General features: G+C 56.0%; 1 protein-coding gene across 3 annotated transcripts; it reads left to right on the top strand.

Moving 5' to 3' along the window:
- The first annotated feature begins 227 nt into the window (after nt 1-227).
- Nucleotides 228-27,777, top strand: LCAT (lecithin-cholesterol acyltransferase). 3 transcript variants are annotated; one of them, XM_044987549.1, is made up of 6 exons: nt 228-429; nt 15,268-15,424; nt 20,344-20,459; nt 24,000-24,095; nt 24,532-24,756; nt 26,983-27,777. In XM_044987549.1, exons 1-6 carry the CDS (start codon nt 276-278, stop codon nt 27,618-27,620), a joined length of 1,386 nt encoding a protein of 461 aa, XP_044843484.1. In that variant the 5' UTR covers nt 228-275; the 3' UTR covers nt 27,621-27,777. The 3 variants fall into 3 exon arrangements, with proteins under 3 accessions (XP_044843484.1, XP_044843485.1, XP_044843486.1); XM_044987550.1 differs by lacking the exon at nt 228-429 and adding an exon at nt 13,883-13,898; XM_044987551.1 differs by lacking the exon at nt 228-429 and adding an exon at nt 14,840-14,855.

Genomic DNA, 27,777 nt, shown 5'->3' with positions numbered 1-27,777 from the left:
GGGGGTCAGCTCAGGGAGAGGTGGGCACCCGCTCTGGGTGTCTCTGCTTTGGGGAGGCCGAGGGCTGGTTTCCAGGTGAGCCGAGAGCCCCTGGCTGCAGCGGGAGACTGGGGACGGTGTCTGCAGCGCAGTCACTGCCCTCCGCTCTCCCTCCCCCTCCCGGCCGTCCCCCTGCGGCTCTCCCCTCCCCCCGCGCCTCCTGGCCTGACCCGGTGCTCTGATAAAAGCAAAGGCTGTTTGCTCGAGGTGCGGAAGGGATCCCAGCCGGACCTGCCATGGGGAGCGCAGGCTTCAGGGCTCCGCTGCTCGCGCTGGCGCTGCTGCTGCTCCCGCAGCCCACGGCCCACTTCTGGCTCTTCAATGTGCTCTTCCCTCCCAGCGCCACGCCAGAAGCAACCCCCTCCAACAGCAGCCCGCCCGTGGTACTCGGTAAGGTCACCCCCGGCACGGCAGCCTGGAGACACTCCCCATCCCCTGGGGGCTCTGCTTGAGCGCTGGGGGCAGCCTGCACCTGGTGCTCGGAGAGCTTTGGGGGAGAAGGAGCAGGCCAAGGAGCCCGGCCTGGCCAGCACAGGAGAGTCCTTTGGAAGGATTGCTTCATTCGCGCGCCAGGTGCTGCAGCCACCGAGCAGGCCGGTCTCTGCCCTGGGACCCAGCGTGGGGACAGGACAGAGAACTGGTGCGGGGCCTTCCTTGTGCTTTTCTTTCTCTCCTGCTGTTCAGTTATTCATCGGTCCCTCTTCCTCCGCTGCGCCCCCGGCCTGTCCCTCTTCCTGAGCCACTGCCTGCACTGCGCCCCCGGCCTGTCCCTCTCCCTGAGCCACTGCCTGCACTGCGCCCCCGGCCTGTCCCTCTCCCTGAGCCACTGCCTGCACTGCGCCCCCGGCCTGTCCCTCTTCCTGAGCCACTGCCTGCACTGCGCCCCCGGCCTGTCCCTCTCCCTGAGCCACTGCCTGCACTGCGCCCCCGGCCTGTCCCTCTCCCTGAGCCACTGCCTGCACTGCGCCCCCGGCCTGTCCCTCTCCCTGAGCCACTGCCTGCACTGCGCCCCCGGCCTGTCCCTCTCCCTGAGCCACTGCCTGCACTGCGCCCCTGGCCTGTCCCTCTTCCTGAGCCACTGCCTGCACTGCTCCCCCGTCCTGTCCCTCTTCCTGAGCCACTCCCTGCACCGCACCCCTGGCCTGTCCCTCTTCCTGAGCCACTGCCTGCACTGCGCCCCTGGCCTGTCCCTCTTCCTGAGCCACTGCCTGCACTGCGCCCCCAGCCTGTCCCTCTTCCTGAGCCACTGCCTGCACTGCACCCCCTGGCCTGTCCCTCTCCCTGAGCCACTGCCTGCACTGCGCCCCCGGCCTGTCCCTCTCCCTGAGCCACTGCCTGCACTGCGCCCCCGGCCTGTCCCTCTCCCTGAGCCACTGCCTGCACTGCACCCCTGGCCTGTCCCTCTCCCTGAGCCACTGCCTGCACTGCGCCCCCGGCCTGTCCCTGAGCTGCTTCCTGCACTGCATCCGCTGCTTGTCCCACTTCCTGAGCCACTGCCTGCACTGCGCCCTCTGCCTGTCCCTCTTCCTGAGCCACTGCCTGCACTGCGCCCCTGGCCTGTCCCTGAGCTGCTTCCTGCACTGCATCCGCTGCTTGTCCCACTTCCTGAGCCACTGCCTGCACTGCGCCCTCTGCCTGTCCCTCTTCCTGAGCCGCTGCCTGCACTGCACCCCTGGCCTGTCCCTCTCCCTGAGCCACTGCCTGCACTGCGCCCCCGGCCTGTCCCTGAGCCGCTTCCTGCACTGCGCCCGCTGCTTGTCCCACTTCCTGAGCCACTCCCTGCATTGTGCCCCCTGCCTGTCCCACTTCCTGAGCCACTCCCCACACTGCACCCCTGGCCTGTCCCTCTTCCTGAGCCACTGCCTGCACTGCACCCCTGGCCTGTCCCTCTCCCTGAGCCACTGCCTGCACTGAACCCCTGGCCTGTCCCTGAGCTGCTTCCTTCACTGCGCCCGCTGCCTGTCCCACTCCCTGCCTGTCCCTCTTCCTGAGCCACTCCCTGCACTGCGCCCCTGGCCTGTCCCTGAGCCACTGCCTGCACTGCACCCCTGGCCTGTCCCTGAGCTGCTTCCTGCACTGCATCCGCTGCTTGTTCCACTTCCTGAGCCACTCCCCGCACTGCGCCCGCTGCCTGTCCCACTCCCTGCCTGTCCCTCTTCCTGAGCCACTCCCTGCACTGCGCCCTCGGCCTGTCCCTGAGCCGCTTCCTGCACTGCGCCCCCAGCCTGTCCCTCTTCCTGAACTGCTCCCCATGCCACACCCCATTCCTGTCTCTGTCCCTGAGCCACTTATAGAATCATAGAATATCAGGGTTGGAAGGGACCTCAGGAGGTATCTAGTCCCACCCCCTGCTCAAAGCAGGACCAATCCCCAACTAAATCATCCCAGCCAGGGCTTTGTCAAGCTGGGCCTTAAAAACCTCTAAGGATGGAGATTCCACCACCTCCCTAGGTAACCCATTCCAGTGCTTCACCACCCTCCTAGTGAAATAGTGTTTCATAATATCCAACCTAGACCTCCAACACTGCAGCTTGAGACCATTGCTCCTTGTTCTGTCATCTGCCACCACTGAGACCAGCCGAGCTCCATCCTCTTTGGAACCCTCCTTCAGGTAGTTGAAGGCTGCTATCAAATCCCCCCTCACTCTTCTCTTTTGCAGCCTAAACAAGCCCAGTTCCCTCAGCCTCTCCTCATAAGTCATGTGCTCCAGCCCCCCGCTCATTTTTGTTGCCCTCCACTGGACTCTTTCCAATTTGTCCACATCCTTTCTGTAGTGGGGGAACCAAAACTGGACACAGTACTCCAGATGTGGCCTCACCAGTGCCAAATAGAGGGGAATGATCACGTCCCTCGATCTGCTGGCAATGCCCCTACTTATACAGCCCAATATACCATTAGCCTTCTTGGCAACAAGGGCACATTGTTGATTCATATCCAGCTTCTCGTCCACTGTAACCCCCAGTCCTTTTCTGCAGAACTGCTGCCCAGCCACTCGGTCCCTAGTCTGTAGCAGTGAATGGGATTCTTCCGTCCTAAGTGCAGGACTCTGCACTTGTCCTTGTTGAACCTCATCAGATTTCTTTAGTCCAATCCTCCAATTTGTGTAGGTCACTCTGGACCCTATCCCTACCCTCCAGTATATCTACCTCTCCCAATCTCCATGCTATGCCGTGCAGTAGAGAGAAAACAGCTCTGTTACTGACCTCCCTAGCGCACACGCCTGCCTGGTCAGTCACAACTGTGTTTATGCCAGCGTGAGCCCCACACTGACAGCGAGGCCACCGTTTCTTGGTAGGAAAGGTGTCTGGCACCTGGCCCAGATCCTCATCAGTATTTAGGCACCTTTGTGGCTCTGAGCCTTTCTTCCCCTCCACTCACTCATCTGCACTAGTGGCACGTCCATTACAGGCCCGGGGGAGTGCCTCTGCCTGGTTACGATGACGTTCCAGCTGTCACTCACAGCAGGGATTGTATGTCTCTGGTTTGTGTGAAGAAGAGCGTGTCTCCCCCCCAGATTTACTGCCCGGGTTCTCTGCGTAAAGTTGGAACTTTCTGTGGATTGTCAGCTACATTGATTCCTTAATGAGTTACCATTAATTAATAATGGGAGTGTTAAGAAATCCTGGTGGCCGTCTTTCCCCTTTTCCGACTTTCTTTCACCAGCAAGTGGCTGGTTTCCTATTCACGTTGTCCAAACTCTTGGTGCGCTCGTGATGAAAGTGCGCTTGCAGAAATGATGGCACAATTAAGCAAACTGATTAGTGGTTGTTTCCTGTCACTGGAAACCATTAAATTCAATTTTCCCTTACACAAAAGTGGCTGCAATTTCGCATAATTTACATGAGGCCCAACATTTCCCATTGGTTTTGTAGCTACTCTGGCTCTCAGTAGAAAGACAAGGTGGGTGAGGTAAATTATCTTCTATTGGACCAACTTCTGTTGGTGAGAGAGACAAGCTTTCCAGCTTACTCAGCAGAGATGGCTACTGGGGGCGAATGCCCCCTAGTGGTTACTTTTTTCAGAGTAGCAGCCGTGTTAGTCTGTATCCGCAAAAAGAACAGGAGTACTTGTGGCACCTTCTCCCATAGTTTCCAATGGAGCTGATGCCATGGGCAACCTTGGGGAAGATGGCTGCCACGTCTCTAAACTACTTATAAGGCCTCTACTTCCACAGCATCTGTGCACATCATAATTGGGGGATGGATGCCATTAGCCCCATTGTACAGATGGAGAACTGAGGCACACAGCAAGTGCCCTAGATCACCCAGAAAGTCTGTGGCAGAGAAGTGACTGAAACCCTAGGGGTCACTGTTCTTTGCTGTATTTTGCACCAGCGCTGACAGTTTTAACTGCAAAAGCTTTTAAAGGCTGTTTTCTCCATTTGTGAATTATACAGACGTTGGCGCTTTCGTTTGTTTGTTTTTAAGAAAACGGGCAACCAGAAATTCCGTCACGTGCAGCCAGCAGGGTTTGAACCCTCAATCGTCACATCCCCCACACAGAGCTCTTGCATGTGAACTAAAGGGGTACACGTCAGGTGGAGCCCAGAGGGCCTGGTCCCACAGTTTGCCAGTGGGTTACACAGGTATTTGATAGACAGCAGTAGAGTGCTGGGGCTCAGGACCCCCGGGTTCCAGTCCTGGCTCTGTGTTCTAGTGGTTCGAAGTTACAGTGATTAAAGACAGCACAGCCAAGCACATAGATTTGGCACATTCGGTCTGAAAGGCAGTGTGGTGGCAATTTGGATCTGCCCTACTAGAAAACTGGAGCTGGATTCTCCAGCTAACCAAGTTCACTTGTGCCAGGCTCTGCTATTGCTTTCTCCACTGGTGTAATGTGCCGGAGCCGGGCGCTAGGTGAGAGGAGTTGTGTAGGACAGCACTCGGTAACAGAAGAGTTGGCCTGGACCTGGGAAAGAGGCGTCAGCTGTACAAATGGAAAGAGGTCTTGCAGCCACTGACAGCATGTTATCCCATCTGATGACAGGTAGCCCTATCTGTCCCATGGGGGCTCTGCTCCAATCAGGGCCAGGGGCCTGTGGTTAATTACACCTTATTTCCAGTCTGAATGTGTCTAGTTTCAGTTTCCAGGCAGTGGAATTTGTTCTGCCTTTGGCTGCTAGATCAAAGAGCCCTCTGTGATCAGAAATCTCCTTCCCACATGGGTACTTACAGACCATGATCAAATCACCTCTTCACCTTCTCTTATAGATTGAAATACTTGAGTCTCTCACCGTCAGGCAGGTTTTTCCAGACCTCAGATCATTCTAATGGCTACGCTCTGAACCCTTGCCAGTTTTTCAACATGCTTTTTGAAGTGTGGACAACCACTGGACACAGAATCCAGTAATGGTCCCAGCGGTGGCATATACAGAGGTAACATCACCTCCCTACTCCGCCCTGCATGTGTGTCACTTACCCTCTTAGCCAAAGCTTCGCCCACCCCTAGCTTGGAAGGAGCATTCCCACGCTCCACAAGGGAAGCCAGCCAGAGAGGCCTGCCCCGTCATGTCGCCCAGTGGGACTGGGCTGGCGTTTTTCGTGGAAGCTGCTGCATTGTTTGATCTCACGCTGCTGCTGGACTCTGTCCTGTTTGTCTGACCCCATGCACCGCCGGGAGGGGTTGTGTTTGAAGAGTCAGACTGTCCCAGGGCAGAGACCGGCTTGAGCTGGAGAGGTGAGAACATCCGACTGGAAGAGACCTGCTGGGTCACTGAATCCAGTCCCTGCTATCACAGGCAGCCTCATCATATCATCCCACTCATAAAGCTCAGCTTCAAACCAGCCCCCCTTTGGCTAGGCGAGCCGAACTCTTCCAGTCTCCTCTCATACGACAGGCCCTGCATTCCCCGATCATCCTAGCAGCTCTTCTCTGCACCTGTTCCAGTTTGAATTCATCTTTCCTGAACACAGATGACCAGACCAGCATACACTATTCCAGATGAGGCCTTACCAGTGCCTTGTACAATGGCATTAATACTTCCCTATCTCTCCTGGAAATGCCTTGCCCGATACATCCTAGAACCGCCTGTCTCTGCAGTCAGGGTGTGGGAAGAAAGCCCTCAGTCTGTGGTCATGTGTGTCCGAAAGGCCACCCCTGGGACGCTGTCATCTCCCCTGAGGGGATGGCATGTGGGTGGCATGTTCCGTGTATTTGACATGTACTGACATGTGAGAAAACACCATTCTGAGCTCCCTGTGTGAGCAGTATGTGGGAGGCATGTTGGAAGCATATGATCAGCATATGGGAGGTGAGTGGGCAGCGTTTGGGAGGTGCCTGGGTGGCATGTGAAGGCTGTATAGGACATGTTTGGGCAACATGCCAGTGGTGTGTGGATGGTGTGTGGGAGGCGTGTGGATGGCATGTGGACAGTATGTGGGAGGCGTGTGGATGGCATGCTGCCTCTGAGCAAGGGGTGTGTGTGTGTGTGTGTGTAGAAGGGTTGTGTGCCCTGTCTCCGGTGTGGGGGGCAGAGAGATGCAGTGACTGGGAGCCCAGTCTGCCCTAGTGAGTCACTGGTACAGCCTGGTCAGAAGGGTTGTGTGCCCATCATGTACAGGTCAGACCGCTGAGCCTGCTGGCAGACTTGCTCAGAGGGGATGGGGGCAGCTGTTCGAGGCCAGCAGTGTGCTCCAAGAGCTACACCAGGGGTCCCGCTCCAGAAGGGGACTATTTTTAAATGCTATGGCCTGGTTGGAGCATTTGAGGAGACCGATGGGAGGGGAAACTGAGGCAGCATGTGGCGGAGCTACAAGGAGAGCCTTGGAAGGCGAGCACCCAGCCACACTGTCCAAGAGGGGGATAAGGATGCCCCGCCTGGGTCGTACGCCCCTACATGCATTGACATTATCATCTCCAGGTAGAGCTGCAAAGACCACCTGAGGCACGTATCAGCCATACTACTAGCCCTTCAGGAGGCAGGGCTCACAGCCAACCCGACCCAATGCCGGCTGGCCCGGCGAGAGGTGACCCAAGTAGGAGTGAGGCGGCTGAGACCACTCATTGACAACAAGCAGGCCCCGGCGCAATGTGCCACCCCCATGACAAAATACCAGGTACAGCGCTTCCTCGGCCTCGCGGGCTACTACAAGCACTTCATACCCGACTTCACTACCATCCCAGTGCCCTTGAGAGACCCCCCTGCGCGTACTCCGGGGGGTGGGTGCTGCCTTGTCGCCCCTTTCTCTCAGCTTCCTGCGGCGGGCCCTGCGACAGGGCGCTCCCCGCCCACCCCTCACCCCGGGCCCTCCGGACCTTTTTATCGGGCCCCTGTTCTGCAAGCCCCCCCAGCCTCCCCACTCCTATATGCCGAGCTGGCTGCGCACCCTGCGGCCGGTTTGCTTCCGAACCGCGCCCAGGGACCAATTGTACACGCTCGTGCTCCACACGTTGGGTTTCCTCACCCTCTCGTCCCGCCCCGACACAAAGTGGCTGGACTATTTACCACCTGTGGCGGGTGAGGAGCCCCGGTGGGCTAGCCTCTATTCCACCTTGGTCCCAAGGCCTGCCGGGGACGTTGGTGGGCGGCTCTTTCATGGAGCCATGAGCGCGGGCGTGTATCTAGCGCGGTTCACCCCTACATCCGAGGCCCGCCCCTTCTGCGGTGTGAGGGAGAACCTGGCGCACGGCTATCATGAATGCGCCAGGTTGCAGCCCCTATGCTGGCACTTCTCCCCGCACCTATACTTTTTCGCACACCCTATCCGCGGCCCCACAAAGTCGCGAGACCTCCTCGTCAACCTCCTCCTGCCCTTGGCCAAAGTCACCATCTATAACACCAGGAGGAGGATGCTGGACGAGGGGTGCTCTGCGACTGTGGGGCCTATTTCCATTCCTCCCTGGTTTCACGCAGCTGGGCAGAGTTCCACTGGGCAGCGTCCACTGGCTTCCTTGACAGCTTTGAGGAGCAGTGGGCACTGTCCGGGCTTCTCTGCTTGGTGTCCCCATCCGGTACCCTTGTTTTGAACCTTTGACCACCACTCCCTACCCTGTTTTCTCATTAGTTGCCCCACGCAATCAGTTGGTTCCTGGGTCCAGTGGTCCCTCTCGCTAGGCTGGGGGAGTGGTCTTTAGAAGTGGGTGGGCTTGTGCCCGCCCACCTCCCAGGTTTTCCAAGAAGGCCCTTGACAGACCTGGCAGGGAACACCAACCCAAGGAAGGTCCCGTGGTCGGTGACCTGCGAGAGGAGCTCCCAGGAGCTAAAGGAGCAGCTGAGCTGAGAACCCATGCTCACCCACCCTGGCTTCACCAAGAAGTTTACATTCCAAACAGAGACCTCCGAAGTGGGCCTAGGCTACCCCAAAACATGGATGAGGAAAAACACCCAGAAGGTACCTCAGCAGGGAGTTGTTCCTGCGAGAAACCACCTGTTCAGTCATCGAGAAGGAGGCCCTAGCAGTGAAATGGACGCTCTGAGGTGCTACTTGTGGGGGAATGAATGCCTTTCGGCTAGTGACCGACCATGTGCCGCTACAATGGCTGAACACCATGAAAGACACCAACCCCTGGATTATGCGGTGGTACCTCTCCCGGCAGCTGTACAGCTCTGAAAGTCTTCACCAGGTCGGGTAAGGATCATGAAAACACAGATTTTTTTCTTGAGAGATTGTGGGCACAAGAACCACAGGACCATGCCCCAGCACCGATTGTGAGGGAGGGAGCTGTGACAAGGTGTATTAACCCCTCACTGGACAGGACGGGGGTACGGAGCAACTCCAGGCTCAGGAGGCCCCACTTCTCCTCCCATGCTGAGCATGCTCTGGTTGGAGGCAAGGTTTAAAAGGCAGCTGGGCAGCTCGGTCAGGGCTAGGTAGGAAGTGACTCAGGGAAGCTGATGCAAGGCCACCAGAGATGAGCCATCGGGTGTACCTGCCACCTTAGGCCCTAACTGCTAGGCAGGAGATTCTGCCTCCTGTCCACACACCATAGTACAGGCCTGCACAACTCGTAAAGCGGCGAGGGCCACATTCCGCTAAAGAAAACAGCCGAGGGCCGAAACCTCCCGGCCCCGCGGAAACACCCCGCCCCAGAGCCGCCCAGCCCTGCGGAAACCAACCCTCCTTCCCCAGCGCCGCCCCACCAAAACAGCTGTGGGCCAAAAATCATAGAATCATAGAAAGGAAGGTTGGGGGTGGGGAGGTGATACTTTATTTTAAATCAACCGGGGTCTCCCATCTGAAGAGGTGGCTGGGAGCCCTCAGGGTCAAATTAAAGGGCCCGGGGCTCCGGCGGCTGGGGGAACCCGGCAGGGTCGGCTCTAGGTTTTTTGCTGCCCCAAGCAAAAAACAATTTGGCTGCCCCCCGTCCCAGCCCTGGGCTCCCCCCTGCACTCCCCTGCTGCCCCAATCCTGGGCTCTCCCCCCACTGACCCACACCCCCTGCCGCCCCAGCGCTGGGCTTCCCCCTTTCCTCCCCACCAGTGCCCTCCCCCAACCCTGCTGCTGCCCCAGCCCTGGGCTCCCCCCCACCAGTGCCTCCCCGCTACACACACCTCCTGCCGCCCCAGCCCTGGGTCACTGGTAACGCTCCCAGGGTGGGTCATTCAGCAGGAATTTTGGATGTGCACAAAACACAGACAGGATTGGTTCCCATATGGTTACAGAGCTGCAGTAAAGTGGAACGATTTTCAGCTTGTGTGATTGGAGGATATCTGGATGCATATTATAAGCCTGTCCTCCATAAATGAGGAAAAGTTGAGGTGCCTTTATTATTCTTTTGTTCCTCTCTTTCTTTCTATGGGGAATTTGCCAATGCAATATCATTGTCTTCCTTTTAAACAAACAAAAAGGCAATGGCTGTTGAAAATAGCAATTCCAGTGCTAATAAGCATTTCTTGCTCAATTTTATCCTGCTTTTTCTACAGCAAGTTACAGTGGATCAGTATATTTGATTTGGGAGAAATGAAGTAACAGCTGCCCAAACTGAGCTTGAGCACTCCTGAATTTTGAGGTGTTCAAATCTGGAAGGCAGGTGCTGGGGGGGAAGAGTGGGAGCTGTGGGCTCCACGGGGGAGCATGGCAGCAATGTGTCTGGAGCTGCACGGAGCCAGACACACTGGTCTGAGTGGCACAGTAAGGGGGCTGGGCGCTGGAGAAGGGGTAGGGAGTTCCAGGGGGCAGTCAAGGGACAGGGAGCAGGAGTGGTTGGATGGGGCAGAGGTTCAGGGGGGCAGTCAGGGGACAGGCAGCAATTGGATAGGCATGGGAGTCCCAGAGGTTTATCAGGGGACAGGTAGGGGGTGGGGTCCTGGGGGAAAGTTGGGGGGGTCTCAGGAGGGGGCAGTTGGGGACAAGGAGAAGGGAGGCTTAGATAGGGGCTGGGGTCCCAAGGGGCAGTTGGAGCAGGGGTCTTAGGAGGGAGCAATCGGGGGACAAGGAGCAGCAGCATTTAGATAGGGGTGGGTCCTGGGGGGCAGTTAGGGGCAGGAGTCCCAGGAGAGGGGTATCAGGGGATAAGGACCAGCGGTGTTAGATAGGGGGTGGGGGTCCTGGGGGGCAGTTGGGGCAGAGGTCTAGGGAGGGGGCAAACAACGGCCGCATGCCGGGATTCAAACGGCTCTGGGCTGCCCGCAGCCATGGGGAGCCCTGAGCCCTTTAAATCCCAGCTGCGGCCAGGAATCTCTGCGGGCAGCCCAGAGCCCTCTGACTCCCGGCCCCGGCTGAGATTTAACGGGTGCTGCGCTCCCCGCGGCTGTGGGCAACCCAGAGCCCTCTGACTCCCGGCCCCGGCTGAGATTTAAAGGGCTCTACGCTCCCCGCCGCTGCGGGCAGCCCAGAGCCCTCTGACTCCCGGCCCCGGCTGAGATTTAAAGGGTGCTGCGCTCCCCGCGGCTGTGGGCAACCCAGAGCCCTCTGACTCCCGGCCCCGGCTGAGATTTAAAGGGCTCTACACTCCCCGCGGCTGCGGGCAACCCAGAGCCCTCTGACTCCCGGCCGCGGCTGGGATTTAAAGGGCTCTACACTCCCCGCCGCTGCGGGCAACCCAGAGCCCTCTGACTCCCGGCCGCGGCTGGGATTTAAAGGGCTCTGCGCTCCCCGCCGCTGCGGGCAGCCCAGAGCCCTCTGACTCCCGGCTGCGGCTGAGATTCAAAGGGCTCTGGGCTCCCCGCGGTTGCCGGCAGCCCAGAGCTCTTTGCTTCCTGGCCGCGGCCGGGATTCAAAGGGCTCTGGGCTGCCCGCAGAGCGCCGTGTGCGGGGGATTTAGAATCCTCTCGCGGGCCGCACAGTAAGGCTCCGCGGGCCGCATGTTGTGCAGGCCTGCCATAGTATGTGTCCATCTGCGGTGACAACCTCACATGACCACAGGGAAACCTCTTGGGACCCCACAGCTGTTTGCAACCTTTGTTTCCCTTCACAGAGAAGCACTGCATCATTTTTAATGAAGTGGTGGTAGCTCCTATGATCCAAAATCATGCTGAGTTTTTTATTTTGCCTTATCTGTCTCTTTATACGTCAGAGTCACTGGGGACTACAAGTCCCAGTGACTCTGATGTCAGTTTCTAACAGTGCAGGCACTCTTGCTTTCAGTTTTCTGGTGGATGAAATGTCAGCATGTGACAGCCCGTGCTTCCTGGCATCAGAAAAGGTTCAGAGAAGGGCAACAAAAATGACCAGGGTTTTGGAACGGGTCCCATATGAGGAGAGATTAAAGAGGCTAGGACTTTTCAGCTTGGAAAAGAGGAGACTAAGGGGGGATATGATAGAGATATAAAATCATGAGTGATGTGGAGAAAGTGAATAAGAAAAAGTTATTTACTTGTTCCCATAATATAAGAACTAGGGGTCACCAAATGAAATTAATAGGCAGCAGGTTTAAAACAAATACAAGGAAGTTCTTCTTCACACAGTGCACAGTCATGTCGTGGAACTCCTTGCGTGAGGAGGTTGTAAAGGCTAGGACTATAACAGGGTTTAAAAGAGAACTGGATAAATTCATGGAGGTTAAGTCCATTAATGGCTATTAGACAGGATGGGTAAGAATGGTGTCCCTAGCCTCTGTTTGTCAGAGGGTGGAGATGGATGGCAGGAGAGAGATCACTTGATCATTACCTGTTAAGTTCACTCCCTCTGGGGCACCTGGCATTGGCCACTGTCGGCAGACAGGATATTGGGCTGGATGGACCTTTGGTCTCACCCAGTATGGCTGTTCTTATGTTCCCTGGTGCCTTTCCATAATTTAACATATGGATCAGAGTCTGACTCTGCAGCCTTTTTCAGTAGGCACTTTATAATTCTGACACCATCTTCGACCTAAAACCCTGGATTAGGGACTGTGGGGACTAGCAGTTACACATCTAAACCTGTACTTCGCTGCAAACTGCTAAATTCATGCTCACTAAACCGCAGCCTGTTGTCCGATATTAGCATGTCAAGTATACTATGTCTAGCAAAAATAAATCTGATATGCACCTGCTATGAACCTGCTTACTTGTAGTATCTTCTAGTAAGGCTGCCGTAGGGAAGTGAGAATCATTGTCTAGGACAAGTACAAAGGTTTTTCCAGCCAATGTAAACAAATCGATGCCTGCCGTGCACCAGGGGGCCAGTTTTTCCTATGCCACAACATAGGCTCTTTTGCTTAACTTAGCTTGTATTTTTGGCACATGCAACAAGTCTTGACAGGTTCTTCAATGTCACTGTCCATTTGAGGCTAGTGTAATACATCTCTGGCCCTTCTCCTAGGGTTGTCAATCCCTAAATAATCTTCATGTATCCTTCTTAGCATATTTTTCTGCAATACTTTAGGAATCACCATCCTGGTGCCGCTAAACAGGACCTAGTAGTGACAAACCCACTTCAATTGGAAATAGCCTTCATTACTTTCTGCAGGGTCTCATCCTGAGCCGTAGGTGCAGCAAGCCCAGTCCACACTGCATCTGGGACTGGACAGTCTTTTGTCCCAGGTCCCGATCATGACCTGGTCTCTTATCACATGAGTGATGTGGAGAGTTAAAATGGCAAGACTGGCTCTTCAGTCTTAGATCAGTCACGAACTTCTCTTGCATTCACCCTTCTTTTGTTCTCTCTGCTTAAAAACATCTCTCCTAGGGTTCATTTTGACTTGGAGTGCACCACTCCTCACCTGTCTGTGCCACAGTTCCATAGTGAGCCTCCCCTGCCTGAGCTAACAGCGCTTCAGAACCAGCTGCTGTCGGAAATAAGGCTACCTTCTTCTTTGCTGGTGCCCATCGCCCGCAGATAGAGTCAAGCCTGGTTTAAACCTTCTCCAGTTGTTTCAGCTCTGGTGGGGCTTTGGCCTGCTCCATTCTTCTACTCAGGGTCTCTTCTCCGTTTGTACCACGTGGGGTTCAGTGATCATGCGGTGCCTGTCAGAACTCTGCTATTGTCAGTGTCTGAGCTCTAGCTGCCCAGCACTGCATAACATGAGCCTCTGCACACTCCAACAACTGGCGCTTGCCAGAGCCTTTTAAAGGTACACTTCCCCGCAGGCTGGGCTTCACTCAGGGAACCTTCCTGGCCCCAGGAGCATCAGGGGGGCTGGTTTGGAGCTCAATTGCTGGATGTTAGACACTACAGAGCTAGAACTGAGGCCTGTAGAGGTTCTGGGTTCCTGACACCTCCATATTGCCGTGGGAGGCTGAGGTGAGGTACCCACAGGAGGACCCTGTGAGGCTGAGCTCAACAGGAAGTACCGCCCAGTGGGACTGGAGTGGCAGCCCCTTACAGTCCCCTGATTGGCCGATACCAGTATATAAACCAGGAAGCCATGAAGGGGAGCTGACTGAGTACCAACACAGACTGACTGCCTGTACTCCAGACCCTGTGCTCTGGCTTCTGGCCCCGGTTTGCCCTCGACTTTGCTATTCGATTGCTGTCTGTAACCTGGAGCCCGATCTCTTGGTAACCCTCCTGATGCCTGACTCAGTTCACCCTCTGACCCACCTCATGTTCTGATCTCCTGGTACCTGACCCCTGCTCTGACCAGCCTCTAGCTATGCTGTCTGGCCCTCCTGTGCCCGGGTTGGTCTCCCCATGGCCCTGTTGTCCCAGCACCCTAAACCCCCCTGGAGGAGTTGGTGTCCTAGGACAGTCAGTGCCACCAGTGAGACTCAGTGCTGAGTCTCTGAACAGGCTGGAAGCACAGGGCAGAGCTGGGGGCCCAACTCCGGACCTGAGTCTTCAGTCCTGTCAGCATCCCCAGGCACAGATCCTCGGGTTGCCAGCCCATCCCCCCCGTCGGGCTGCTGGCAGAAGCTCTGCCCGGCCCGCCACCCTTGAGCTCCGTAATAACCTTTGGAGTCTGTTACAAATTCCCTTAATAATTATCTAATGTTCTTGTGTGACATTGTGTCTCGGCGAGCCTGGGGCTCATGGGGGCCAGACAGCATAGCTAGAGGCTGGTGGGCTGGTGGCATCGCATCCAGCTAAATCACCACCCACAGCTCTGCTGGTGCCCTTCAGTCCCAACTGCAGCCACCCAACAGCCCTCGGTCCCCACCCAAGGGCCCCCCTGCATCAGCCCTGGGCTGCTTTCCTCCTGCCAGGCTGAACTGGGGAGGAGTCCATTAGCCATGGCAGGAGCCCCAGCTCCACTGACCAGTCACAGTCTGGCTGTCAGCTTTGCGCCACTGGCTTTTCTGAAGTCCCCTCAACGGTTGACTAATCCGAACCCTCCCCCTGGGTTTTAGGGGAGCCATGGATGCTTGGCCTGCTGAAAATGGCTTTGGGGCTCATCCGGGAGCGGATCAAAGCGACACCCAAGTGCTGCCGGGGAGAGCAGGCCACCACAGTGCAGCCAGAGCCTGTGGTCTGCACCAGTGCCCGGAGAGACACACCCACGCAGGGTTTCAAACCAGGGTGAGATGCACCCATTCTTATACCAGTGCTGCGTGTCTACACTGAGGGGCTGCAGGGGGGCAGCTACATTGGTGCAACCCCTGTGCAGCCATGCCCATGGGGGCGGAGCCCCAGCCTGAGCGCACCCCTGCCAGGCACCCATGTGGTCCCTGTCCCCCTACAGGTGTCCCTGCCTGGCACCGTGCAGGCCCCACCCACCTAGGAGAGCCCTAGCCTGAGGGAGCCCCATGGTGACACTAGGCAGCAGGGATGGGGTCTGGCAGGTGCAGCCCTCCTGGCACTGCCAATGCTTCCTGAGGGCTGCTGTGGAGCCGAGGCAGCCCGGCAGACCCCAAGCAGCAGAGCCCAGAGCCTGTCGTGCTGCGCGCGGGGGTCTGATTGGCTGCTTCCTCTCTGTCTCTGGTGCCTGCAGTGCCCGCGTGCCTGGGGAACCAGCTGGAGGCCAAGCTGGACAAGCCAAATGTAGTGAACTGGATGTGCCACCGCAAAACCGAGGACTACTTCACCCTCTGGATAAACCTGCACATGTTCCTGCCGCTTGGCGTCGCCTGCTGGATCGACAACACCAGGTACCTCCCCCACCCCACCCCGGAGCTCCCCTTGGAGAGTCCCTGCCAGCCCCAGCTCGCTGGCACCGTGCCAGCTGGCCCCATGGGGAGCCCTTTGACTGGCATCGGGGCATTGGATGGACCCACTCACCCAGCGCTATTGAGTGTTGCCCTCCCTCCACACTCGCAGCCACATCAGGCCTGGTCCATCCAGGGCGTCTGAGATGCAGCTTTAGTCAGGGCTGCGGGGAACCCAGTAGCCAGGGCCTCCTGGAACTCCCAGCTACCGCAGCGAAGACAGAATTCTCCTGGGATTGTCCTGTGAGCACAGAGCCGTGACACCAGCTCAGAGCCCCGGGGCGGGAGCTCTGGCCACGGCAGCCTGCTCGGCCCCCAAGCTGCGCAGGCTCCTTGCCCTGGGGACTGAGCCCCAGGAATGCAGGGAGGCTGCATGGAAATACAGAGCTCTGCTGCACTGGGAGTCCCTTGAGCACTCAGCTAGTGCTTGGGGTAAAAGCCCTGCTCCCGGGAGGGACAGGGGAGCTGGGAGAGCCACAGGCCCCCAAAGAGCAGCAGCTCTGCCCCGTCCCTCTGTAGGGCCCTGGTGCAGCCATGCCTGAAATGCTGCATCCCCTTCTGGGCACCTCCGTCCCGAAAAGCCATCCCCAGGTGGGCGCGATGGAGAGGGAAGCAGAGGTTCACAGGCCGGGGGGAATGGGCTCTGGGGAAGGGCAAAGTGTGGCCACTTGGCTGGGACTGGGGGCTCCTCAGAGGGACATGGTGAGGGTCTGCAAATACCTGAAGAGCAGGGAGAAGGTCTGTAGAGTGAGACGGGGTGTGGCGAGGCCTAGAAATGAGCACTAGGAAAATGGAAGTGGAATTAAGGAAAGCTCCTGACCCGTGAGAGCTCCCATAAATCTAGCGCTTATAAATCTAGGCCACGGGCTTGCAAAGGCAGGCCACTGAACTCCGACTAGCCCACGTTATTGAATGGTTTCTTAACCTCCGCAGGTGTTATATTCACAACATACAAACTGAAGTTAGACACGGCTTTATTTCTTAGCCTCCAGAACCCTACCACACCAAAACCAGACAGAGACAAAGCAGGCTGCTCCCTAAGGCAGAGGGGCCCAAATTACTCTAGGTCAGCTCTTTGCAGTCTGGCTGCTGAAGACCCTCATCACATACTTCCCTACCGTGCCCCCTACCCTGCAAGCAGCCTGGGTAAAACCCCTGAAAACATAATGTGATAGCTTATAATTTTAACAGAGTTTCCAATACACCATTTCAGGCCCCAATTCTGTGTCCTCCCATCTGCATCCAGTGTGGGGTCGGGAGGACTGAGGGGCTATAAGCAGGGTCCTGCTGTTCCCATGCAGCAGAGATTCAAGCTCTCAGTTTGCATGGAGAATACACTGCCTCTTCACCAGCTTCCATCACACCACCTGGGAGCCAGGTGCATTTCCTGGAGATCTGCAAGTGAACCCATTGCCTTGTTAAAATGGGCCTTTTAAGGAATGTTCTATATCTGACCCTTTTCCCATAACCCTCTAGTTCCCAAATGGCTGATTTGTTATCAGTCAGTTTCCATGCCACTAAAATTTACCACCAACATTCCTTGACTGTTCATCTAAGGAAGTTAGATTGTAATTAAGCAATGTCAGTCGGTGCTTTTCCTATCTTGGTCACCATTTGCCCTGACTCCCATTCCTTGCAATGGGGCTGTCTCTGCATTCCTTCCCCAAGGCACGCTCTAGGCCAGGCCTTGCACTCTCCCAGCCTCTGCCCTGCGCTGTGCGGCTCTTCCACCATGCTGGTGCAGCTTCTGGGGCTATCAACAAAGACAAAAGACATGGACAGACATGAGCTGCCCCAAGGGGGATTGGGGGGGGCTAAGGCTCTCTCTTCAGCTCCTTCTGGGAAGCTTTGGCCCCAACTGGGCTCACGGGCTAATACGGAAGAATAGTCCCATCAAAAGTGGATCAGCATCGTGACCCTCCTTTTCTTCAGGGAGGCGTTGTAGGGCAGTGGTCAGCCGAGGAACTCCTGCCTTGCTCCAGGGGCTGAGGACCAAAGATCTGCTCACCCACCAGCTGTGCTGGGTTTGCCCTTTTTAAGCTCCTCCCTCCAACTCTGACGCCTCTCACCGTGTGATAGGGTGGGGCCACTCGAGCCCACAAGAACTCATTAACCCTGTGCTACCTAGTGTGGGGTCTGTATACCCCATCACAGGAACCAAAGCTACCAAATAGGATTGAAGATTTTAAAACTAGAACGATGTAAAATTAACATGGGCCACATTACATGGATTAAAAACTGGCTAACTGATAGGTCTCTAAATGTAACTGTAAATGGGGAATTGTCACTGAGGGGGTATGTTTCCAGTGGGGTCCAGCAGGGATCGGCTCTTGGACCTACGCTATTTAAAATTTTATCAGTGGCCTGGCAGAAAATATAAAATCATCACTGATCAAGTTTGCTGGTGACCCAAGAATCGGGGAAGTGGTAAATAATTACTAGGACCGGTCACTGAGTCAGAGCGATCTGAATCTCTCAGTAAACTGGCAAGTAAACTTAGTCGTATTAAAACACAAGCAAACACTATAGGTTTTAATATGGCTAAATATAAATGTATACCTCTAGGAGCAAAGAATGTAGGCCACACTTCCAGGATGGGGGACTCTATCTTGGGAAGCAGGGACTCTGAAAAAGATTTGGGAGTTGTGGGGATGATCAGCTGAACATGAGCTCCCAGTGTGAGGCTGTGGTCAAAACAGCTAATGCAGACCTGGGCTGCATCAACAGGAGAATTCTGAGTATGAGCAGAGGTTATTTTACCTCTGTATTTGGGACTCGACCGAACGCTGCTGGAATTCTCTGTCCAGTTCTGGTAGCCACACTTCAAGAAGGATGTTGATAAATTAGAGAGGGGTCCAAAAAGAGCCACGAGAATGATTAAAAGATAAGAAAACCCGCCTTGTTGTGATAGACTCAAAGAGCTCGGTCTATTTAGCTTAACAAAGAGAAGGTAACAATGATTTAATAATGTGCGGAGAAAGGTTTAACACGAGCCGATGGCTGGAAGTTGAAGCCAGACAAATTCAGACTGGAAATAAGATGTCAGTTTTTGACAGTGAGGGTAATTAACCGTTGGAACAGTTTAGCAAGAGGCGTGGTGGATTCTCCATCACTGGCAATGTTTAAATCAAGATTTGATATTTGTCTAAAAGACTTGCTCTAGGAATGATTTTGTGCTGGTTTCTGGCCTGTGCTCTACAGGGGGTCAGACTAGATGACCCAAGTGATCCCTTCTGGCCTTGGAAAATTACAAGTCTGTGACGACACTCCTGCCCGCAGTGAAGACGGACACTACGTGGCTAGTGGAAGAGGCGTTCCTAGTGGATAGCTGCTGTTTCCCTTTGTTTCCAACGGGACTGGTGCCACAAGCTGCCTTTGGGAAAATGGCTCCCGTTCCTCAGAGGTTTTGCTGCCTTCAGTCTCTTCACTGTTAGCGTTGGACAAGCCGATGTTTAGAGGGTCACTGTAGCAACTCGAGCTCAGGTGATAGAAGTCTGGGCTGGGATCTATTCCTGGCTCTGGGAGGGGGTGTGGGCTAGTGGTTAGTGGCAGTATTCTGAATGGTAACATGTCTGCGACAGGGGTCTGCTGTTAGAGACCTGGCTTCTATTCCCAGAGTGACTGGCGATTGCCTCAGTTACCTCATTTGTACAATAGGGAGGCTGGCTCTTACCTACCCCCGGGTGTTGCTCAGGAATCAGGGCTGTGACACACATGCAAATATAAACAGGTGTGAGTAGACGAGGTGAGAATTGACCTCATGGTCTCCTGGCTCCCACCACAGTGCACCTTCCCCTAGGCTGTTTTAACGAGGACCGCTTCCCCCTCCCCCAAACAGGGAGCCTGCTTCGGTTACGCTGTGGTACACCTGAGGGCTCTGCTAGCCGTGTGAACGTGAGGCTGCCGCTGAGTCGAGATTGCCGGATTGTTTCCAGCGGCTCTGAAGCCGCAGATTGCGCTCAGGGAAGAGGGCTGCCCCCTCTGTTCTAGGGTTAGGAAGCTGTCAGAAGAGGGCCCATGTGACGGTGCTCAGCTCGGCTGGGAAGAGATGGCCAAGGTTCCCGGGGTTGAGACGCTCTGAGTTCCAGGGCCGGGGGGTCTCCAGCTGTGCAGCTTGGACAGAGACTCCTCTGCTCTGAGAGCCAGGCCTGGCCTGGCGGGCACAGGTCAGAGCTCTGCCCGTCCCGGAGCGCAGGCTCCGTTGTGCTGGAGCTGGGAATTAACCCCTCTTCCCTGCAACCTCAGACATGGGTGCTCCCTCCTTGTCCCCGCACGCCAGAGGCAGAGTCTGGAGGGCATCCCTGCCCCCCCCCCCAACCTGAAATCCTCCTACATAAACAAAACCAAACCTTTACCTTGGAGGGGTCAGGCTGGGTCAGTGTGGCAAACTCTAAAAAGCCAGGAAATGCCAAGTTATGGGGCACCTCTTCCCCATCCCCTAACCCCACACAGCAGGTCTCCTGCATTGTCACCAGGGATTTCTGCTCTAGCTGACCAGGACTCATCTCTGCCCATTGCAATGCACCGGAGCCGCTCTAGCTCACCTGGGAGGGCTGGGGCCGATGCAGGGATCCCTGGGTGAGATCCTCTGGCCTGTGATTTACAGACTGGTCACAATGTGCTCCTCGAGCCTGAATACCCATGAATAACACAAAATCTTAACAGCCACCTCATCGGCTACTCAGGGCTGACACGTGCCCACCCTGTGGCGAGCAATGGGCCACAGAACCAAGCCCTCTTCACAACCCCCAGCCTGAATTCCCAAGCAGGGTGTTTCCCATGCGGGGTGGGGGTTGCCTGGATTTCTGTCCCCACCCAGAGGATCTGCCACCCACCTGCCATCTCCTGTCCTGTCCCTGCAGAGTGGTGTATAACCGCAGCACCGGCAAGATGTCCAACGCGCCTGGGGTGCAAATCCGCGTGCCCGGCTTTGGCAAGACCTACTCGGTGGAGTACCTGGACAAGAGCAAGCTGGCAGGTGAGGGGCGCCCTTCTCCCAAGGTGTCCAAGGTGAGGGGTCCCCGGGGTCTGGGGGGAGCTCCCGAGGGTGCTGATCCTGCTGCTGCCGCCTAGCAATAGAAAAGGGTCCCTGGCTGCTGCAGGATTTGCCCAGGCCTGGCTTTGCAGGGCTCTCTGAAGCACAGGACCATTACCCCTTATCCCTGAGTCTGTCCCAGCTCTGGGACCCTTGCACATCCAGACCCCTCAGCCGGGAGGGGGCGGCGGGAAGCTGAGGGCCAGGGGAGGCGAGATCTCTGCAAAGCCCATGGTGCAGTGACCTGTGTCTGAGAGGAGAGGGCTGTCCAATGCCACTAGGGAGTGAGGGGACCCAGAGCCCAGTGCCCAGAACGCATTGTGCCAGCGCCTCTGGCCAGAGGAACCCAGACACAGCCAGGAAGTGGGGAGGAACGCAGTCTGGGTGAAGGGCCAGGGGCCCCGTGATGCTTTGGGGTTCAACCCAGGCCAGCGAGAGGCTACGTCACCACCTGCCCCACAACTCTGGGTGCCTGGAATGCTCTGCCGTGTGGCTCACAGCCTGGACACCCACAGCCAGCAGACAAGCCGGCAGGTCACACCCTGCCTTCCACAGGGTGCCCCCAGCCCCGAATTTCCCCCAACCCATCTGTGGCCCTGCACTGCCCAGCCCACTCCTAGAGCACTCACAGAAGTAATGAAGTTTGCTGCTCCTTTAAAGAGACAGTAAACAGCAGCTCGTTAATTTAACTAGGGATTGTCTGACACTCGTGTGTCAATCACAGCACTGTCAGATCATATTAAAAGAAAAACAAGCACATTAAACAAAAAGCCATAGGGTTAAGTGCAGGGCCGATGGGTTGGGGGAAATTCGGGGCTGCAGCCCACGGCCCCAGGCTAAGGAGGGCTTTGGCACAGCAGGGCTCAAGCAGGCTGCCTGCATGCCGTGGCCCCATGCTGGTCCTGGAAACGGCCAGCTGCTGGCACGACTCTGAGTCCCCTGGCGGGGGGGGCGGAAGGTGGCTCCGCACGCTGCCACCGTCCCACGCAGCTCCCATTGGCCAGGGGTGGCGCTTGTGGGTGTGGGCAGTGCACAGAGACACACTGTCCCCCTCCCCCCAGGGGCCACAGAGACGTGCCAGCAGCAAGTCACTTCCAGGAGCGGCATGGAGCCATGGCATGCAGGCAGCCTGCTGGCCTGTCTGTATCCCTTCTACTTGGTAAAAGCAGCAAAGAGTCCTGTGGCGCCTTATAGAGTAACAGACGTTTTGGAGCATGAGCTTTCGTGGGTGAATACTACTTCATATAGTACATGCATCCAACGAAGTGGGTATTCACCCACGAAAGCTCATGCTCCAAAACGTCTGTTAGTCTATAAGGTGCCACAGGACTCTTTGCCGCTTTTACTAAGTAGAAGGGATACAGACAGGAAGGGTTACAAGCAAACAAAAGCAAAAATACATTTCTGAGACTAAAACTTAATTCCAGCAAGTGACAGGCTTTGCCTGAGCAGGTTTCTCACCTCGCCTCAGCTCCCAGAGATGGTGGAAGGATCCAACATTCTGTGATTTCAGAGCGCTGGCGCTTAGTCCCTCACGTGATAGATGCTAAAATGGCTTTTTCTCTCTCCTCTCATTCCCCGTCGAGTGGTCTTTTCCCAGGTACCCTCTGGATGGCCTTGTTTACCTTTCATGTAAAGGTGCCTTCACTGTCTTTGCCTGACAACCAGACAAGCCAATCCACGTTCCTTTGTCTGGGACAGAGCGGGTTATGCGTTGCTTACCAAACACATGTTAAGAACATTATTCTCGCACACATTTATAACTCTGTGTACACACCCCATACGTACACCACACAGTGAGTGTCGGGACCAGGTTGTTACCAGGTTGTATGCACAGGTTATGACAACAGTGAGTTAGGTAACCGAGTCTCAGGCCTGGCACAGAGCAGTCTGTCACCCCTCCTGTAGGATTAGCCACTGGCTACTCCGCAGACGTTGGTTCAAAGTCCCCCTGAGCCCACAGACTGAGGGGCATCTTTCCTGCGCTTAGCAGCCCTGCTCCCCTAGTGGTTGCTTCTCCCCCATCTGGGTCACCCAGGCCAGTAAAGGGTTCTGCCACCCCTAACGGTGGGAAACCAGGTCTCTTACCATCCTGACTCTTCTGTCTCACAGCAGAGTGCTGGCCCCTGGCTACCCTCAGCTGGGCCAGTGTCTCACTGCACCCTACAATTTTTGGGCCACAGAACCATCCAGCTGTGCCTCAGTTTCCCTGCTTTCAGTGGCATTCTGGCCCACAGCTGTGCCAGAGTCTTGCCACTCCCAGCACACTTCCCTGTTCTCAGTGGGGCATTAGCCCACAGCTATTTACTTAGCTATGGCAGGGTCCCCCACTCCTAGCAGATCCTGCCACAGACACACTCAACCCTGACTCAGTTTCCCCAGTGAGGGTTTGCCCCCTTGACCACTGAGTCTGGCCGTGGCAGGCTTGTACCTGAGCCCTCAGTCTCAACCCTGTCACATTGTTACAGAAAACAACACATCCAAAAAATCACTTCCCACATTCCCCCCGTCAGAATCCCAGAGTAACCTTTAGTGTCCAGAATGCCTCAGGCTACAGGCAGAGTGATAGGGTCCATCATACCCACATCTGGGGGTCTGCTAGCCCCTGATCAGGCATGCCATTATGTCCTTCCTCCTGGGTCCCATGGCCCTCCTCTTCTGTGTGAGCTGCCTGCCTTGGTCCTGTTCAGCAAGCTTCCGCGGCTCCAGCGCTGCCTCCTGGCTCGGACGCCTGGCCTCCAGCTCCATACAAGCATTCAGGACAGGGTATCTGCTGCCTCGTTATGTGTGATATTCTTGCAGTGTCATGCTCCACCGTAGCAGCTTGGAATTGGATCCCTTGGTTTTGTGCAAGCAAAGCAATGGGGAGTGGTCAGTTGGGACCCTGAACTTCTTGTTAAAGAGAAGCTGCCTGAGTGCAGATAGCCTAACCGGGGGTGGGGGAGGGTTGTTAGTTTCCTTTGATTGCATTAATACAGCACCTAAACCAACATCTGGTGCATCTGTACAGAGTTCAAAATCTGGACTAGCCAGAAGAGGGTTTTCTTCACCTTATCAAAACCCTCATGAGACGCTACACCTGTGTCTGGCTTTGTCTTGTTACAGTTTCCAAGAGGTAAGATCAGAAAGCATCTGTAATTTCACCTACAGCTTTGTGACACACATTTCACAGTGGTATTAACGACCGGAGTGTTGTTAGATTCCAAACGATCTGTTACATGTCACCTTTTAAATAAATATCATGACAGCAGGACGTGGCCGGGGACCCCCAGCTCCCACGCTGTGTCTGCACCAGGAAGTGCGATCTGTCTCCCCCCACCCACTCTCTCTCTGGGCTGTCCCCAGCTCCCATGCTATGTCTCCCACACCCCACCCTGTATCTCCCTGGAGCCCCACAAGCCTTGCCCTGTATCCCTGGGGGTCCCCCTACCTCCATGCTGTCTCTCTTGGGGTCCCCCCAATCTCCGCGCTGTCTCTCTGTAGGTTACCTACACACCCTGGTGCAGAACCTGGTGAACAATGGCTACGTGCGGGACCAGACGGTACGGGCTGCCCCCTACGACTGGAGGATTGGACCCAGTAAGTGCAGGGTTGGGACCAGCTTCCACCTCAGCCCAGACAGCCAGGGAGGGAGGCGGAAGGGCACCCACACAGGTATCTTGGCGCCCAGGGAGAGCCCCATGCCCAGGAGGGAGACCAGGCCAGAAAGCTTGACAGGGAGCAGGGTGAGAGAGCCTGAAAGAGACCCCCTTGAGGGGAGGGGGGGCCATGCTGGGAGAGATGTGGGAGGAGGAACCCCGTAGGGAATGATCATATCGTTGGGGCGGGGGGGGCGGCAGGGAGTGATCCTCTCATGGGGGGGGGCCTGTATGAGTGCCCCCCAGTGCGATTCCTCTTCTGCCTCCACTGGAGGGTCCAGGCCTGGGTTCCTGGGTCTCTCATTGTGCTGGGTTCTAGGGACCTGCCCCCGGCTGGGCTCCTGCTGGCCCATGGCACGATGCCCCTCTCTCCCCAGACCAGAAGCCTGAGTATTTCCAGAACCTGAAGGCGCTGATTGAGGAGATGCATGACACCTACCAGAAACGGGTCTTCCTGCTCGGACACAGCCTGGGCAACCTCAACATCCTCTACTTCCTGCTGCAGCAGCCCCAGGCCTGGAAAGATCGGTTCATCGCGGGCTTCATCTCCCTCGGTGCCCCCTGGGGCGGGGCCGTCAAGTCCATGCTCGTCCTGGCCTCCGGTGGGTAATGGCTCCCACTGTCCACTTCCTGCCTTCCCTTCATGGAGCAATGGGGAGGTGTGAATTTGTTGTAGAGCCCCCAGGGTGGGCAAAGGTCTGCAAATGGCTCCATCAGGAGCTCGCCAGCCACCTGGAGTCTGACCGCAGTGCCCCTGAGGGAGCCCGCCCAGTTTGCTGTGGGTAGCATTGCCACACTGGCCAGGGATGAGCACTTCAGAGCAGGCAGGGCAGGAAACGCCTCTCGTAGAAATGGAACAACAGTAAAAAGACTCCCCCTGAAGCTCTACCTGCTATTGCCTGCACGCACCACGCACACCCGCCTCCCAATTCACTCCACTTACAGCCCCTGGGGAAACAGTTCCCCCACTCCAGACTAGCCCTTTGCCTGGTGGTTAGGGCAGGCAGCAGGAGACCCAGCTCTACCTGATTTGGGGGAACTTGAACTAAGCTCTCCCTCCTCCTAGGTGGGAGCCCTAGTCAGCAGGCCAGGGCTCTCCCAGACTGTCCTGTTGAAGTTCTTCCACTTTGTGTAAATAATCCCTGGGCCAGAGAAACTGACTCTCTAACCCTGCGCTGCCCTAGAATGGCAGGGCCGTGAACCTGTGTCTCCTACATCCCAGGTGCGCACCCACCCCAGTGGCCTACAGAGCCTGGTTGTTTTGTTCTCTGGCCTGATGACAACGTGGCTTATTGGCTGGTCTGGGGTAGGTCTCTCTCCTCACCAGAAATCCCATCGTGCACCAGAGTCCCCTCCTGATGACAGCTGCATCACAGCCAATGAGTCCCCACTGAAACAAATTGACATTTCCCAACAAAAAACATTTTGCTGTAAGTTTTTCCGACCAGCTCTATGCCCACCCTCACTCACCAACTGGCTGCATTCCCCCACACCCAACCCTGCCAACACAGCCGGTCCCCTCTCCATTGTGTCTGTGCTCTCTTTACACCACGTTCAGAAGATGAGGAAACCAACAGATGCAGCTAGGGTCCAAAGAACAAACTAAGCAAGGCCCAGCTCTGTGTATACGCTGCTGCTCTGGCAGGGCTCTGGTGGCTTCTGCTGCAGAAGACAGGGAGGTCCTTTAAACTATTTCCTCTACATTACACCTCCCCACTCTAATCCTCCCCTAGCCCTACCCCCATGAGTTCAGAAACACCCCCACACACACACACCTTCTTCCCTGAGATGCAGAACCCCTCTACTTCCTACCCAGTCTCTCCCCCATTCAGAACACAACTGAGCCCTCACCCAGTATTGTCAATCCCAGAAGTTCAAAAATCATGAGTTGGACCTCAAGAAGTCATGAGAGTGGCTTAAAAATCATGACATTTTGGAAAAAAAAGACATTGTGGGTGCTTTTCCTTTGCCTTCTGTTCTCTGAGCTTTTAGGACTGCGTTAGAGTCATGTTTTCATGCCTTTCTCCACAGCAAGGAGGGTCAGAAACTTACTTTTGGTTTAAAGGACACTGACATTCTCCGGAATAATCACAGGACTCCAGGAGCAGGGTCTTTCCAAAATACACCAAATATGGCAAGACTCGCAGTAAAACCAGGAGAGTTGGCTCTTCTGACCAACACCCTTGGAAACACCCTCCCCCTACAACACACACACAGAGACAGCTTAGAAAACCTAACACAGGCTTAGGACCCTTTCCCTTCCTGCCGGACACCCAGCACCACCAGCTGAGAAACTCCCCCAGCACAAAACCTTGTCCTCATCCCCCCCAACACACACACTTCAGGTTGGGCTTAGAGAAGCAGGGACAGATGCCCAGCAGGGAAGGACTGTGGCTGTAAGGAGTGGTGTGGGGGAGTCATAGGGAGCGCTCTCCCCTCAGAGTTAGTGCTGACCCCAATGCCCCAGTGCGGTGCTACAGGGTGCTGTGCTGCAGCAGGGCAGGGTGCTCTGTAGGGGGCGCCCTTCCCATGCAGTCAGAACTGACCCCAGTGCTACAAGGTGCTGAGGGCTGTGCTGCAGGATGTTCCATCATTTGGATTAGCCAAAAATCCAATAGTTTTACCTCAAAACAATATTTCTCTTGGCCTCCTGCCCTGAATTACAGCGTATCTGTTGAGTAGCAGCCTTGCCCGCCCCCCAGTGACGGCTGCATTTCAGTAGTGAATGATCTCTGTATATATAGTCTGTACACGGCTTTGGGACCCTTGGGACATCTGTTAATTTTGCTAGAGCTGCTGTTCCTGACGAGTGCCTGTGTGAATTGCAGGAGATAACCAGGGCATCCCGATGGTCACAAGCATCAAGCTGCGTGAGGAACAGCGCATGGCCACCACAAGCCCCTGGATGTTCCCGACCAACATAGCCTGGCCCGAATCACACGTCTTTATCTCCACGCCGTCCTACAACTACACGTACCGGGACTACCGGCGCTTCTTCCTCGACGTCAACTTTGAGGACGGCTGGTACATGTGGAACGACACCAAGGACCTGCTGAAGGGGCTGCCTCCTCCTGGCGTGGAGACCTACTGCCTCTACGGCACCGGCCTCCCAACAGCGGAGACTTACATCTATGATGAGCACTTCCCCTATGAGGACCCCGTGGACGTGGTCTATGGGGACGGGGATGACACCGTCAGCACCCGCAGCATGAAGCTGTGCAGCCGATGGGCCAAGCAGCAGGAGCAGCGAGTGCATGTGATGGAGCTGCCGGGAGTGGATCACCTCAATATGGTTTTCAACAACCAAACACTGAGCTACATCAACGAGATTCTGCTGGGCAGCTTCCAGGCCAGTGCGGAAGAGCAGGGAGGGCAAAAGACCCTCTTCCCACCCAACCCGGAGCCAACACGGGCCAGGAAGAACCTCTCTGGTCGGAGGGCCACTAAGAACCCCAAGATGAACTGAAGGCAGTGAGGGTCAGCTTTGCTCCCAACCGGCTGCCCTCCAGCAAAGGGTTCAAATCCGAGTGCCTGTGGAGGGCAAAGCAGCACCCACTCCTGCTATGACTGGCTTTCGTTTTGTGAATGATGATTAATTACACATTAGAGGCTTGTTACTTGCA

This window comes from Mauremys mutica, chromosome 14 (genome assembly GCF_020497125.1).
Source record: "Mauremys mutica isolate MM-2020 ecotype Southern chromosome 14, ASM2049712v1, whole genome shotgun sequence".
In the NCBI taxonomy this organism is placed as follows: domain Eukaryota; kingdom Metazoa; phylum Chordata; order Testudines; family Geoemydidae; genus Mauremys; species Mauremys mutica.
Note: the sequence above shows the minus strand (reverse complement) of the source record. Positions and strands in the feature narration are given on the sequence as shown.